The 13,919-nt window shown below is 38.2% G+C and overlaps 2 protein-coding genes across 2 annotated transcripts; one reads left to right on the plus strand and one right to left on the minus strand.

Annotated features, from left to right (window-relative positions):
• Positions 1 to 3,731: 3,731 nt before the first annotated feature.
• On the minus strand, positions 3,732 to 4,809 carry LOC130735751 (uncharacterized). Its single transcript, XM_057587649.1, has 2 exons — positions 4,269 to 4,809; positions 3,732 to 4,179 (listed from the first exon to the last, which is right to left on the minus strand). The coding sequence occupies exons 1-2, from the start codon at positions 4,446 to 4,448 to the stop codon at positions 3,853 to 3,855; spliced, it is 507 nt and encodes a 168-aa protein (XP_057443632.1). The 5' UTR covers positions 4,449 to 4,809; the 3' UTR covers positions 3,732 to 3,852.
• A 1,460-nt stretch (positions 4,810 to 6,269) lies between these two features.
• On the plus strand, positions 6,270 to 12,262 carry LOC130740101 (kinesin-like protein KIN-14R). The gene is made up of 19 exons (XM_057592605.1): positions 6,270 to 6,584; positions 6,945 to 7,249; positions 7,353 to 7,524; positions 7,613 to 7,683; positions 7,778 to 7,961; positions 8,254 to 8,363; positions 8,457 to 8,556; positions 8,679 to 8,765; positions 8,886 to 9,062; positions 9,198 to 9,471; positions 9,604 to 9,765; positions 9,882 to 10,097; positions 10,182 to 10,219; positions 10,333 to 10,496; positions 10,588 to 10,839; positions 10,941 to 11,006; positions 11,174 to 11,248; positions 11,348 to 11,413; positions 11,661 to 12,262. Exons 1-19 carry the CDS (start codon positions 6,419 to 6,421, stop codon positions 12,120 to 12,122), a joined length of 3,147 nt encoding a protein of 1,048 aa, XP_057448588.1. The 5' UTR covers positions 6,270 to 6,418; the 3' UTR covers positions 12,123 to 12,262.
• The last annotated feature ends 1,657 nt before the right edge of the window (positions 12,263 to 13,919 follow it).

Raw genomic sequence — 13,919 nt, forward strand, 5'->3', positions numbered from 1 at the left:
CATGGAGTTGGAATTGGAAATGTTGGTGTTGAAGCAGCTGTGGTGGAAGAGGTTGTGGTTGATGAAGCTGTGGTGGAAGAGGCTGTGGTTGATGAAGTGGTGGAAGAGGCTGTGGTTGATGAAGTTGTGGTGGAAGAGGCTGTGGTGGAAGATGTTGTGGTTGATGAAGCTGTGGTGGAAGATGTTGTGGTTGATGAAGCTGTGGTGGAAGAGGTTGTGGTGGAAGAGGCTGTGGTGGAACCTGTGAGGGAGGCTGTGAGGGAGGTTGTGGTGAATGGCTCAAGGCATGACTTTTCAGATGATGTTGATGCAATTTTGGCTGACATATTGAATGAGGAGAATGCTGCACGGCAAGCTAAGAAGGGCAAGGGTAAGAAAGTTAGTAAGAACAAGCCAAGCAAGGATAAGGGTAAGGGTAAGAAGGGAAAGAAGGTGAACAACAAGAAGAAGGGAAAGAGAAGAAGGGATGAGGATAGTAGTGAAACTGAATCTGCTTCTTATGGAAGTACAGATTCAGACAGTGCACATGTGGAGCCTGCTGACCAAGTGGAACAAACTGAATGGTCATGCGAAGAAGGGGCCATGAGCTATCACAGTGAAGAGCTTATGAGTCCTGTGAGTTCAGGTGATGAGGGAGAAAGTAGGACTCGTATTTTCCCCCAGTACAAGGCTCAACCGGGTGGGAAAGTGTTTTTGGAGCTTGGTATGGAATTTGCAGATTTGGCAACCTTTAAAGCTGCAGTCAGGGACTACACAATTGATGCAGGTAGGCAAATGAGATGAGAGAAGAATGATAGCACCAGGGCCAGGGCTGCATGCAGGTTAGACAGTTGCCCTTGGGTGATCTTATGTGCTTGGAGCAAGCCACAAAAGTGCTTTCAAGTGAAGACATTTGTTGAGACACACACTTGCTACAGGACATTCAGGAATAAGCAAGCCAAAACAGCTTGGGTTGCTCAGAAACTTCAAGCCAGATTGAGAACTCAACCAACACTATCTCACCATGAAGCATTTGATGTTATGAAGGAAGAATATGGCATCCATCTAGATGACACCAAGATTTACAGAGCACTGAAAATGGCAAGGAAAGCTGTAGAAGGTAGTGAGAAGGAGCAATATGCTAAATTATGGGACTATGCTCAGGAACTTAGAAGGAGCAATCCTGGTACAACTGTTGCAATGGATACCATTCCCATCACTGGCTCTGATCCACAGTTTCAGAGGATTTATATCTGCCTTGCTGCTTGCAAGAGGGGGTTCAAAGCTGGCTGCAGACCTCTTATAGGTCTTGATGGATGCTTTCTGAAGGGTTACTTTGGAGGGCAACTACTATCAGCAGTTGGACAGGATGCAAACAATCACATTTTTGTGATTGCATATGCAATAGTGGATGTGGAGAACAAGGATAATTGGTTATGGTTCCTGAGATTGTTGCATGAGGACCTTGGAGATTACAGACAACATGGATGGAACTTCATTTCAGATATGCAGAAGGTTAGTAAGGACTAGATTGACTGTTCTCGAATATTATAAGGACTATTTTGGTTTTAAGTTGTGAAATTGAAGGACTAATTTTTGTTTTAATACACTTGCAGGGTTTGATTCCAGCAATGCAGGAGGTGATGCCAGGAGTGGATCACAGATTTTGTGCAATGCATCTGTGGAGAAACTTTACTAAGCAATGGAAAGACAAAGAATTGAAGAATGCAGTCTGGGATTGTGCTAGAGCAACTACTGTGATAGAATTCAACAAGAAGATGGACAAGGTGAAGTTGAAGAGTGAACCTGCTTGGAGATACCTGGACAAATGGCCAAAACATGCTTGGACCAAGTCATATTTCAGTGTCAGATGCAAATGTGATAATATATGCAATAATGCTTGTGAGGTCTTCAATGCCAAGATCCTCAAGTATAGAGGGAAACCAATTCTAACTCTGCTGGAGGAAGTAAGATGCTACATAATGAGGACTATGGCAAACAACAAAATGAAGCTAGCAGCACACAGAGGTTTGCTAACACCAGTCCAACAGAGTAAGTTGGATAAGGAAAAGATAAATAGTCGCCCCTGGACCGCTGTATGGGCTGGTGATGCAGATGGGAATAGATTTGAGGTTCAATGTCATGACACAAGAGTTGATGTCAAATTGGATGAAGGAACTTGCACCTGTAGACTTTGGCAACTCACAGGTATGCCTTGCAAGCATGCAATTGCTGCCATTGCTCACAAACATGATAGGCCAGAGAATTATTGCAATGGTTGGCTGACAACAGGTGCATACAATGCTACTTATGAGTTCTATGTACAACCAACACAGAGCCAAGAGTTCTGGGAGGCTACTCCATACCTGAAGCCAGTTCCACCACCAATGAAGAGAAAACCTGGGAGGCCAAAGAAGTGTAGGAGAAGGGATAGCACAGAGGCAACAACAGCTGGGGGCACAAGGTTGAGGAGAACATATACTGACATTCAGTGTTCTAGGTGTGGTGGAGTCAATCATAACACTAGAGGCTGCATGAACATTGGTTGTCCAGTAATGCCTACAGGATGGGTCCCCCCACCACCTGAGGAAAATGAGGGAAATCAAACTGAGATTGATTTATCACAGAATGCACCACCTGAGGAAAATTTGTCTCAGCCTATCCCTCAACCTGTCAGTGAAAATGCTGCAAATCCTGCTCCATCATCTGAGGTAAAATCCTGCTCCATCATCAGTTTAGTTTTGGTTTCAACCCCTGATTAACATCCAACATGGTTCTTTACAGGTTACAACCAGAAGGAGGGCATCAAGACAAAGAAAGAATGCAAATGCAGGCTCATCAAATGAGGTATGATGTTGTTTTAATTCATTGATAGAAAACCACTATGGTTTAAAATTAATTTCAATTTTATGACTACTTTACAGGCCACAACCACAAGGAGGACACCAGGAGCTAGGGCACCAACAGCTCCTACTCAGCCAATGGCACCAACAGCTCCAACTCAGCCAATGGCACCAACAGCTCCAACTCAGGCTAGGGCACCAAGAGCTAGGGCACCAACAACTCCAACTCAGCCAATGGCACCAACTACTCCAACTCTGCCTATGCCACCAAGACCTCCAACTCTGCCTATGCCACCAAGAGCTCCAGCTGTTGGATTTAGGCCTCCTCCTATCAGAGCTAGAGGCACAGGAATTGTTTTCAGGCCCCCCCGCAACATAAATATGTCTTCCACTCCAACAACATCAGCTGGCCCTATGCAATTTCAAGTCAGAAGCTCACCACCACCAGGTCCTGCTGTCTTCAATGGAGCACAAATGACTTTCATGCCTACCCCCAATTTCCCAAGGAATGGGCAGAACAACAACAACTAATGAACCAAGTCTTTTTGTTTTTTGATATCCCTATCCATAGTATGATGGGATTGTAATTTGCCAAGGAACCCCTTTATTGTCTAGGTTGCATTTAGACACCTTTTATGGTCTTGGTTACATTTGGAGGCCTTTTATGGTCTTCATATATTTTGGGAACAATGTTGTTTGTTTAATGTGCCATAACTTTGTGGTAACTGACTTATTTAATGAATCTATTTATGTTGAATGTCAATTTGCTGATTTGGTATATGTTTGTCATTGTGTGATTATGTAATTATCTTCAATGACAAGATCCTGACTTATGTTATGCAGAATGAATTTATCCTGATTTGGTATATCTTTGTCAGGGATTGTAGTAGTCAGGGATAACAAGGATTGAACACAGTCATTTTCATTTTGCATTAAAATGGTAGCATGATTCATAACAAGGAGGATTGTATAATTCATAAACATTACATACATTCTCATTCTCCATAACATTCCATAACATACTCAACCTCTAACTGCCTAGAAAGTGAACAGAACCTGAATAAAGCAACAAAAAGAACACTATCACCAACATCAACACTAAACCTAAGACAGAAACTCTCAACATCCTCAGTTCTTGTGTGACCCTCTCATTCTTCACCATCATGGCTTGATTCAGCACCATTATACCTTCAATGACAGCTTCATTCTTAACCCTTAATTCTTCAATCATGGCTTGATTTTTCAGTAAAATTGCTTTCAGTTGCATGATCTCTTCCTCCCTTGAGCTAGTTACTTCTGTAATTCCATCTTCTTCATCTCTAACCCAGAGGAAATAATTGCAATTTTGAGGATGATTCTGGGAAAAAAACAACATTCATCACGAGTTCATGGGTTACAAATATAACATGCATCAACATTCAAGAAGAAGAAAGAGAAGAAACTCACCTTTGGTAGATGACAACCATACCAAGGTTTACCTGGGTTCAAATTTGTTCTAGAGATCCTCACTTTTGCTTCGACGCCACATTTGCAGCGCACAACTCTGCCATTCACAGAAGCACTTCCACCTTCACGATATGTCGGCCCTGACCTCTGACCACCACGAGAATTAGAGCCCACTGTCATGTTAATGGATGAGAATCGACAACGAGAGGTAGTGATTTCACGATTGAGAGAATTGAAGAAGCCAATTGTAGGTTTGAAGAACTAGGGTTTCTGATTTGGGGCTCCAAGGTTAAGAATTGGGGGTGATTATGTAGATTCAATGATGAGGACTAAATTGACAGGTTAGAAACTTTCATTCTGACCGTTGGAGAGCCAACTAGGATGTCAACATGTAAAAAAACGTGACATGTGGTGTTTTCCGTCTGAGGGACTAACGGAAAACTGAGCCAAGGACTAACTTGACCGACGGCAACACATTCAGGGATGAAAAAAGCCCATTTTCAAAAGCTGAGGACCACTTCATCACAAGTGAACACATTCAAGAACCAGAATGGCTGTTTACTCAATATCAATTCCATCATTCAATTATGTCCCCCCATATATATATATATATATATATTTTTGAACCAATGTCCCCCCATATTATTACTTTTACATAATATAATTATAATATAGCAAGATGATAAAGCCTAATTTAATATTTTTACATAATAAAATATTGGCTTAAATACTCTAAAGGTCCCTGTAATTAGAAAGGTAATCAAACCTGGTCCCTAAAAAAAATTTGCATCAAATGTAGTCCCTAAAAAAGTTTTTTTAATTCAATTAAATCCGAAGTGTGTCAATTGCTGATGTGTCAAAAAAAATTCTCACTTACCATTTCCACGTAGCTTTTAACATTTTTTTAAAACCTGATTAAATATTTTTTATTGCAAATCAATAATAATCCCTAATATTACCATCTCAACCCCAATTAATCATCTTAGCCCCAAATAGAACCCTAGGTTTGTTGAAGAAGATAGAACACAGAGGGAGAACGAAGAAGAGAGGAGACGACTACGGCGCATCGTGAGCGAGAGAGAGCCATCGAGGGAGAACGACGAAGGAGAAGATGATCCATTTACAGTCATCGAAGGTTGAAGAAGGTGATGTTAGTCGAAGGTGGATAACCAATCGTTCGTTGAAGGTGCTGTAGTCGAAGGTGCTGTATTGGCTTGCCTCATAAAATCAGGGGAATGAAAAGGGGAGTTTGTTGTAGGCTATCTCACAATGTCTAGCAACCAGATCTCCCTCCCTCTCTCTCTTTGTCTCTTAGGTCTCGCACCCAGATCTATGTATCACAACCAGATCTCTCTCTCTTTGTGTCTCTCTCTGTTGGCACTACTCTGTTGGAGTGTTTCTGGAAGTGCCTTGAGGTGATGAATTAGGAGATGAACAGTGAAGAAGAAGTATTATTTAGAGTTTGAGAATTTTGGAATTGATAGAGGATTGAAGATGAACGCAACTTACGCAAGGAAGTATTATTTAGAGTTTGACAATTTTGCAATTGAAGTATTATTTAAGCAGGTTTTTAAAAAAATGATAAAAGCACGTGGAAATGGTAAGTGGGAAATTTTTCAACACATCAGCAATTGACACACTTCGGATTTAATTGGATTAAAAAAACTTTTTTAGGGATTACATTTGATGCAAAAATATTTTAGGGACCGGGTTTGATTCCCTTTCTAATTACAAGGACCTTTAGAGTATTTAAGCCTAAAATATATATATTTATTAAAGTATGAAATATTAATATTAAAAAATCAATAATTATAATGTATGATTATTAAATTTAAAACTAATAAATAATTTTCTAACTTAAAAAATACGTGGAAGAATTTGAATATAATTAACTTATTAAATTTGATGATTTACTAAAATAGTTTCCAAATTTAGGTGAAAAGGTAAAAAAAAGGCAAAAGTTAAAAAGTCCGTTACTCCTAAACTATCAACGGTAACCAAATTCAAATTCGAATGATCTTTCTCATCCTTCACCACTCTATTCTCTGAAACTTTCTTTCTCTCGCGACAACAAGCTCTCTCTCTCTCTCTCTTTATCACTCACTCCCTCTCCAAATTCCATCTTGATTACAAAGACTCCATCTTTATACATGGATCTTCCCCAATCGAACGATTTCCCCAAAGACCCACAAACCCTAATTTCAGAGAATAAAGACTCTTTGATGGAAGATGCTGACGAATCATTGTTCGAATCGATGGTCTGTGATCCTAGTTCAAGACTGATCCCAACTGGGTTTACGAGATCCGAAAATGCAGGTTAGAATTTCTGAATTTGGGTTTTTGATTTTGAGGACTAAAGTGAAGAAATGAAAAAAAGTTCCAATTTTCGTTCTTTCTGAGCAAAAATTCAGTCTTTTTAAGTTGTTCTGTTTATTCCCTCCACTCGCGAAACTGTTCGCTGGCAATTGTATAGTGAGGTGCCAATTAGGGTTTTAGAATTCTGGTTTAGGCCTAATTGTAATTGCAATCAGTTTGGAAATGCAACTCTAATCTAAGTATCTCCGAATAGGCGAATACATGATGTTTCCAAAAATTAGGATAGGAGTTTTGATGTATGTTTTCATGTAGTTACTTGGAGGATCAAATGTTAACTTAATGTCATGTCTTTTCGAGCAGAGGAGGAGTATGTTGTGTTTGTTAACGCGGGAGGGGATGCTGCCTTTAATGAAGCTGCTGGTGGAATAAAATTCCTAGGTGACACCTATTTTGATGGTGGCAACATTATGCGTACCAATGAGCAAATAGTGGAGGGTGGAGACTGCCCGTTTATGTATCAATCAGCTCGGTATGGAAGTTTCTCTTATAGATTTGATAATCTTCCTCCTGGAGATTATGTTGTTGATCTTCATTTTGTGGAGATTATTAACACAAATGGGCCAAAAGGAATGAGGGTGTTCAATGTGTACATCCAAGAAGAAAAGGTTAGTTCTTCTACACAAACTATACTTTTTTGTTGTGGATTTACATTTGAAAAATTTATTCTAGTAAAAGCTTCAACTCTTTTTTATTAAAATAATATGGCAGGTTCTATCTGAATTGGATATATATGCGGTTGTTGGAGCCAACAAGCCACTGCAGTTGATTGATTCAAGGGTGTCTGTGAAGGATGATGGGATAATTCTAGTAAGATTTGAAAGTGTAAATGGAAGCCCAGTTGTCAGTGGGATTTGCATTAGGAAAGCGGCAAAGGCTTCGGGTAATTTTTGTCTGTTTGCTGTACTTGACTAATTTCCCAGTGGTATAGCTGTTACTCAGCAACTTACTTCTGCAACATTTTTTAACAGTTCCATCAGTGACAAGTGATTACATAAAATGCAACTACTGTGCTGGACAAATTGAAATTCCTTCATCACAGGTAAGAGTTGCAACCTAGTTGATAGGTGATAGTTTGAAGTGCTAAGTATCATTGATTCATGACATTTTTCCTGCTTTCCATGGGAATGTTTCAGATGAAAGTTATGCAGACAAAATCTACTGCAAAGTATGAGAATAAGATAAGGGAGCTGTCAATGCAGTGTGAGCTCAAGACAAAAGAATGCTATGAGGCATGGATGTCGTTAACTTCAACAAATGAGCAATTGGAGAAAGTCCAGATGGAACTTGACAAAGTGGCATTTAGGTCACTCACTACTGGTATGTGTTTTGAAGGGCTTTTTTCCATCAACAGTTTGTAGATTATATAGTCGTTATAAAACTTAATTTCATCTCGTTTAATGAGATTATTTGACACAAATGTATAGGAACTTAAACAACTTATCATTTCATTTGCTATCGTAGCTTATGGTTTTATAAAGACTATATCCCAATGTAATGCAGTCAGATGTGCCTATATCCCAGTGCCATCATGACATCACCTTATTCAATTTCAAATGAATTTGATCCTAGGTTAAAACATTCCTAATTTTATTGTCAATTTCCTTTGCAGATCAAACTTTGGAGAAACAAGCTGAGAGCCTGAGGAGTATTTCCAACAGGTATGAGCTTGATAAGAAGAAATGGAAAGAAGAAATTAGCAGTTTACAGGAAAAAGTAAAGGTAAACGACAGAATGATGTCTAGTTAATATCATTTGTCGTAATTTCTCTCAGAATTACATTTTAAGAATATCTGCTTTTTTATTGTTTTGCAGTTGATGAAGAGTGATTGTTGTCAACTTTCCCTTGAAGCGCACGCATGTGTTGATTCTATCCCTGAATTAAATAAGATGGTTTTTGCAGTTCAGGAATTGGGTATGATTCAGTGAAATTATTCAATCTTCATTTTGTTTCATTAAGACTGAAGAGTTGCACTTAATTTTGGGGTTTAAAATCATATAAATCATCTTAAAGGTACTAAAAATTCCTTTTTGCAGTTAAGCAGTGTGAAGATCTTAAGGTAAAGTACAATGAAGAGATGGCACAGCGAAAGAAGCTCTTCAACGAAGTTCAGGAGGCTAAAGGTATGTTCTCATGATTACTTATTCTACATAGTATAAGTGGATGTTTTTCCTATCTGAAGAGCAGTATTTTAAAAGTCAAAGGCACTAAATGTTAATGCGCGTTTCTTTTGTGATTACTAGGGAGCATTAGGGTTTTCTGCCGGTGTCGTCCATTGAACAAGGTTGAAATGTCAGCTGGATGCACAACAGTTGTGGATTTCGATGCAGCAAAGGATGGATCCCTTGGAATTTTGACAAGTGGATCGAACAAGAAATCATTTAGATTTGACAGAGTTTATACACCAAAAGATGATCAAGGTATGTATAAAGTCAAATACACATTAACAGTTTGCTTGACCACCATTGATTTCTTATTTAGCACGAGATTCGTAATATTAAATATTAGCGCGATTGGGAGTATTATAAACAACTGTGTTTGCTTTGTTTTAACAGTTGATGTTTTTGCTGATGCATCATCAATGGTAATCTCTGTGCTGGATGGCTACAATGTTTGCATCTTTGCTTATGGGCAAACAGGAACAGGAAAGACATTCACAATGGAAGGAACAGAGCAGAATAGGGGAGTTAATTACAGGACTCTTGAGCACTTGTTTAAAATTAGTAAGGAAAGGAGTGAAACATTTTCGTACAACATTTCTGTTAGTGTGCTTGAGGTTTATAATGAACAGATCAGAGACCTATTAGCTACGGGGCAATCGTCAAAAAGGTAATTTTTGTTATGCTAGACATTCATGAGCTAATGTGGAATGGTATAGCTTTTCCAGCATACTAGAATGTATAATAGCACTAGTATGAACAGGAAACTGAAGCAGCTGGAATGATTTGAAAATGTTATCAGGTTGGAGATAAAACAAGACTCTGAAGGATTTCATCATGTTCCTGGTGTTGTAGAAGCCAAGGTTGATAACATAAATGACGTGTGGAATGTACTGCAGACTGGAAGTAATGCTAGAGCAGTTGGAAGTAATAATGTTAATGAGCATAGCAGTCGATCTCATTGGTACGAAGCTCTTTAAATTTTTATCCCTCTTTCATGACTGCAAGAAACTTTTCTTGTCTAGGACCTTGACATCAATGAGATTTTATCTTTCTAATAATTACTTGTTTCTTTTTCAGCATGCTCTGTATAATGGTAAGGGCTAAAAATTTGCTGAATGGCGAGTGTACCAAAAGCAAGCTTTGGCTTGTGGATTTGGCAGGTAGTGAGAGACTTGCAAAGACTGAAGTGCAAGGGGAGCGGCTGAAGGAAGCACAAAATATCAATCGATCTCTTTCCGCCCTTGGGGACGTTATCTCCGCTTTAGCAGCCAAAAGTAATCACATTCCATATAGGTATATCCACCCTTCCCTTTTCCCCATGGCATCTTAATATACATATAAGTTTCAATGATACTATTTCCTTTTGGGGGGTTTCAGGAACTCTAAATTGACACATTTACTTCAGGACTCGCTAGGTATGCCTAGTTAGTTCAGCTTTCTTTATATTTCTTGTGCATTTCTAGGAGTTAGATCCGGTTTCTGCAGGTTATTGGTAACATTCGCTGCATGTTTTTATAACATATTGCAGGAGGTGACTCTAAAACTTTGATGTTTGTACAAATAAGCCCATCTGACCAGGATTTGGGTGAGACTATGAGCTCACTTAATTTTGCAACTAGAGTGAGAGGCGTTGAGTTAGGACCTATTAAGAAGCAAATTGATACAGGTGAACTTCAAAAGATGAAAACAATGGTATGCTTATTGGAACACATAACTTTTCTTTTTCTATTTTACCGTGCTCTATAAATAGCTAATTTTTCATCCTTTTTACTCTCTGGCGTAGCTTGAAAAGGCACGAAGTGAGTGCAGAATTAAAGACGAATCTATGCGGAAACTAGAAGAAAGCTTGCAAGGCATGGAGAGTAAGGCCAAAAGCAAGGATCATACTCACAGAAATCTACAAGAAAAGATTAAAGAGCTTGAAGGCCAGATTGAGTTGAAAACAGGCGTGCAAAACCAGTCAGAGAAACAAATTTCTCAATTATCTGATAAACTGAAGGGAAAAGAAGAAACCTGCTGTACTCTCCAACATAAGGTTGCTTTCTATTCAAGAATGCTGTTTGATTTTGTGGCTCATCTACTCATAGTTATCTTGGGTCATTCGACACTCATGTTTAACTCTTGCTTCTGCTGAAGGTCAAAGAGCTAGAGAAAAAACTGAAAGAACAACTGCAGTCAGAGGCAGCAAGTTTTCAACAGAAGGTTTGTCTGTTACCTTCAGAAAACTGATTCCTCCCCTCTTCTCTAGTCCTTTTTTTCCTCCAATCTTCTTCATACATGCATTAAAGAAAAAATAACCCTTCTTTGTATCACTATTAAACTAGCATGTTCAAGAGAAAAGTTAAGTCAATTCTTCCTACATTAAGCAGGTTTGGGATCTAGAAAAGAAGCTGAGGGATCAGGTGCAAGGGTCTGAGTCTGAGTCTGCCATTCTGAAAGAAAAGGTTTGCAATGGCTAATGTTGGTCGTATAATACAATATTGTGCATCTTACTGGATATATTAGATGATCCCTCTTTATGCTAATTGCTTCATTTTCTTCAGATCAAGGAGCTCGAGAGAAAACTGAAAGAGCAGGAACAGACCTCAGAGACCTTACTTCAACAACAGGTGAATAGCCAAAGAAGAAAAAGAAGAATTTTGTTTCTTCTGGATACTACATGTGAATAGCCGTTTGTTTGATCTCAGTCACATATAGAATCTTACCATGATCAATTCATAACAGCATAATATTTGATTTTAACTTATATCACAAATGTTTTTTAACATTTGTGAGAGCTTTGATCTTCTTTGCCATCTGTTGACTGTGTTGTTTTAATCATGTTATTATTTCATTTGGCAATTTGTGTCATGGCAGAGGAAGGAACTGGAGGATAGGTACAGAGAGCGAGAGCAACAGTGGCAACAGACACATTCTGTTGATGCAGTAAAGGCTACACCAAATGTAGCTAAAAGCTGCACAAATGATGATCCAAGTGAGACTGAGCCTCGCATTTTAAGGAGTGCAAACTCGGCAATCCGCCAGATGAGTCAAGGTTCTACTTTGTTCAAAGGGAATGATTCTACTCATCAGATAAGAAGCAAAAGAGAGTTCAGAAGCAATGAAATAGAGAACAATTGTCCCATGCCATCCTCCTTATACGATAGAAAAATCACAAGGAAATCTGATCCACCTAAAATAGTAAGGGTTGGGAGGCCTGCTACAAAGCCAGTCATTGCCACCCAAGCTCCATTGTCTCACAAGAGAGCTAGCACAAGTAGAGACCAGGTTCAAGGAATTAAAGAAAGAGATACTAAGAAGAAAATTTGGTCTAGATAGAAGAAAAATAGCTCCTTGTACGAATATTATTGATGAATATTGTTGAATATTATTTGTGTGTAATTTTACATATAATTCCTTCTTCACTTATTGTGAAACCATGAGTTGAATTTAAAATTTCTATTTGGAAATCTAATATATATGGATATATTTTGTGGGGTTTACTAACTTAAAGAAATGAGTAAGTTGTCAAATTATAACTACAAATTTGTGTTATACTCCAAAATATGTAGGTTATTGCTAACCTTTAATTTGGATGTAAACTTGCAAACATAATTATAACAAAGTTTTCATAGTTACTGAACCTAATGTTGAAGTGCTGTAAGAACGGAGGCAATCTCAAGCTTTCACGGTGATAACTTTTATTTAAGTGATATGACTGAAAATCATATTCTATCCAAAATTATTAACGTTGAGAACTTTTATTTGAGAGATAAGCTTTAGTAATTAGTCAATTATCAAATTTTAACTTGTAATTAACTAATGTATTCATTCTAAACAATAAGTGTGAGTATTTCATTTTTATCAAAATCATTTTATTGACCTTTAAGATCATTAAGTTCATTCAAAAGAAAAAATCATCAAGTTTATCGATATGTAATTAAATGTAGTTAATAATTTTAAAAATTAATATAATAATTTTTTTGAGAATATAAAGTTTAAATATTTCAATATTATTATAAGCAAATAAAGTAAAATAAAGTCATGTAATTATTACTTATTAGTAATTTAGTATCTTGTGACAGGTCTAAGAAGAGGTACAAGCAGTTTCTTGTGAGGGTTGGCCAAAGGCTAAGAGCGGTATTGTTTGAGTCTAGTTTATATTCTAAGGCAAATTGAGGTTGTAAGCCTCAGGCGACGAAGTTTCTTCTCATAGAAGCGATTATTTGATATCGTCTCCATAGATGTTGACTATATTTTATGGCAGTCGTCTAGAGGATGATCTATCCCTGGATATGGCTAGAGCTCGTCGTGCTTGGCTAGTGGTGAAGGTAGTTGACTTGGTGTTTGATGGCTCCGATGAGGAAGCTATTTTAGGTTTGGCGACTGAGATGGGTGGAGTTTCATGCTAGTAGATAATTTTGCTCGTTGGATTTTCTTTAAGTTCTTTATTCATATGGCTTTGTTGTGGTTCTTAGATTTTTTTTGGAGACAACGTTTTGCATGGTGGGTGCTCTTCTTGGGTTATTTGGATTTTCCTTACTTGGGCTTTAGCTTGGTGTTTTGTTATGTTGGACTTTTTGGGTGCAATTTTCTTTGTAATTTGCGCTCGGCTTAAATATGTTTTAGGTTCCTCTAATTTTGTGTTGGTTTAGTTTAGGCCACTCTAATTTTTGTTTGTTTGGTAAACACCCTTAAATGGAAAATAAAAGTGAGCTTTCATCCTACGCTGTCGATCAGGTTCCGTCCAAAACATGGTGACTCAATTAACAGACGTTGAGGTAGCTATTTGACATGTCATCAAGGCTTCAGACAAGGCATCCACGCATGGAAATAAAAATTTTAGAATTAAATCTAAAGCACTCTCTTCGAAATGAACCCCTAATTTTCAGAACTCTTCATTTCTCGAAACCTAATTCTCAATCTCTTCAAATACAAATCTTCCATTATCCAATAACCTCTTCCTATTTCTCACCTTCCTCTCTCTCACACTCTCTCTCTCTCTCTCTCTCTCACCATCCAATTGAACCCTAGTCCATTAAAATAGGGAGACGATGAACGGATCGACAGAGAAAGGGAAAGGTCGTGATCGAAGGGGAAGCGACGTCCTCGCGTGGTGGTTCTTGCGCAGCCACG

The sequence above is a fragment of the Lotus japonicus genome, chromosome 2, assembly GCF_012489685.1.
Source record: "Lotus japonicus ecotype B-129 chromosome 2, LjGifu_v1.2".
Lineage (NCBI taxonomy): Eukaryota > Viridiplantae > Streptophyta > Magnoliopsida > Fabales > Fabaceae > Lotus > Lotus japonicus.

Bases quoted from the DNA above. Each gene is read 5' to 3' on its own strand.
- LOC130735751 (XM_057587649.1), bottom strand. From the start codon at position 4,448: ATGACAGTGGGCTCTAATTCTCGTGGTGGTCAGAGGTCAGGGCCGACA. The intron at 4,180-4,268 runs GTGAGTTTCTTC...TTTTTTTCCCAG, and splicing joins ATGGTTGTCATCTACCAAAG to AATCATCCTCAAAATTGCAA.
- LOC130740101 (XM_057592605.1), top strand. From the start codon at position 6,419: ATGGATCTTCCCCAATCGAACGATTTCCCCAAAGACCCACAAACCCTA. The intron at 9,472-9,603 runs GTAATTTTTGTT...AAATGTTATCAG, and splicing joins ACGGGGCAATCGTCAAAAAG to GTTGGAGATAAAACAAGACT. The intron at 9,766-9,881 runs GTACGAAGCTCT...TTTCTTTTTCAG, and splicing joins CATAGCAGTCGATCTCATTG to CATGCTCTGTATAATGGTAA.